At 40.5% G+C, this 1,363-nt stretch overlaps 1 protein-coding gene across 1 annotated transcript in view; it reads left to right on the top strand.

Annotated features, from left to right (window-relative positions):
• Window positions 1-6: 6 nt before the first annotated feature.
• Window positions 7-1,363, top strand: part of LOC107578639 (eukaryotic translation initiation factor 4 gamma 2-like) — a gene marked incomplete at its 3' end in the record, with an annotated part of 4,288 nt that continues 2,931 nt past the window's right edge. Inside the window, exons 1-5 of the mRNA XM_016264581.1 lie at window positions 7-114; window positions 207-273; window positions 370-521; window positions 614-724; window positions 801-983. Of these exons, the coding sequence (XP_016120067.1) occupies window positions 438-521; window positions 614-724; window positions 801-983 (378 nt within the window). The remainder of the gene's footprint in view (window positions 115-206; window positions 274-369; window positions 522-613; window positions 725-800; window positions 984-1,363) is intronic.

Here is a 1,363-nt window from a genome sequence, read left to right as displayed (position 1 = left end):
GAAGAGCCGAAGTATAGCTCGCTATATGCTCAGCTATGTCTGCGTCTGGCAGAGGATGCTCCAAACTTTGATGGCCCATCAACCGAGATCCAATCATCACAAAAGCAGAGCACTGTAAGAAATTCCTCTATTCATTTGCAAGAAGCTTCACAGCACAGAGTACTGTGTTGGGATATTTATTCCACTTTTTCGTCATGCTCCTACAGACATTCAGGAGACTTCTGATATCCAAACTTCAAGATGAATTTGAAAACCGTGCCAGAAATGTTGACAGTAAGTAGACCATGGAAGTGTTAACATTATCACAGCCACTATACTGAATTCCCAGTTATTTACTTGGTTCTTGTTTGTTTTTTTCTTTTCTACCAGTCTATGATAAAAATGACAGCCCTCTCACCTCTGAGGAGGAAGAGCAGCGTGCCATTGCCAAGATCAAAATGCTGGGCAACATCAAATTCATTGGAGAACTTGGCAAACTCGATCTCATTCACGAGTCCATCCTTCATAAATGCATCAAAACAGTGAGTTATTCATAAATCCTCCATTGAAATATTCATGTCGGCTACTTGATCTCCAACCTAACGGTGTTGCATTTGAACTCTCCTAATTGAAGCTTCTGGAAAAGAAGAAAAGAGTCCAACTTAAGGATATGGGGGAGGATTTGGAGTGCCTCTGTCAGATAATGAGAACTGTGGGGCCAAGACTAGATCATGAGAAAGCCAAGGTAAGCTGCTTTAAGACTGGCAGGACTTTGGGTGCATTAAGACGGTGGTATTTCCTAACACCCCTTTGTCTCGCAGTCTTTAATGGATCAGTACTTCGGCCGTATGCTATCCTTAATGAACAACAAGGACTTGCCTGCTAGGATTCGTTTCCTGCTTCAGGATACCGTGGAGTTGCGAGAGAACAACTGGGTGCCTCGGAAAGCTTTTATTGATAATGGACCTAAGACTATCAACCAGATCCGTCAGGATGCAGTAAAGGTGAGACCCAGCCAATTATCGTTTGACCTTTTAGAGTTATGGATTTACCGCGTAAACAAAGTATTTGAGTGCATTAACATTGTAACTCATTGCCTCTATGTAAAATAAGCTATTTTGACATTGAAATGGGCCATTCGCACAAGTCATTCAAATCTGAGGACTTTTTATTTTGCGAGGTGGTGAGTTATGTGACATCTGAATGGAACAGTTTTCTGAGAAACTAATTTTTTTTTCGACGACATTGCAATATGGGAAAAATATTCACAAGGTAACTTTGAATAGCTACGTAAGGACAGAATGGATCATTTTAAAGTTAGTGGGGTGATTTTTGCTGGTCCGTGTATCTGCATGAAAATAAATAAAGCTGTTTTTTTTTTTTT

This window comes from Sinocyclocheilus grahami, unplaced genomic scaffold (assembly GCF_001515645.1).
Source record: "Sinocyclocheilus grahami isolate Dianchi unplaced genomic scaffold, SAMN03320097.WGS_v1.1 scaffold11262.1, whole genome shotgun sequence".
Taxonomy (NCBI): Eukaryota; Metazoa; Chordata; class Actinopteri; order Cypriniformes; family Cyprinidae; genus Sinocyclocheilus; species Sinocyclocheilus grahami.
Note: the sequence above shows the minus strand (reverse complement) of the source record. Positions and strands in the feature narration are given on the sequence as shown.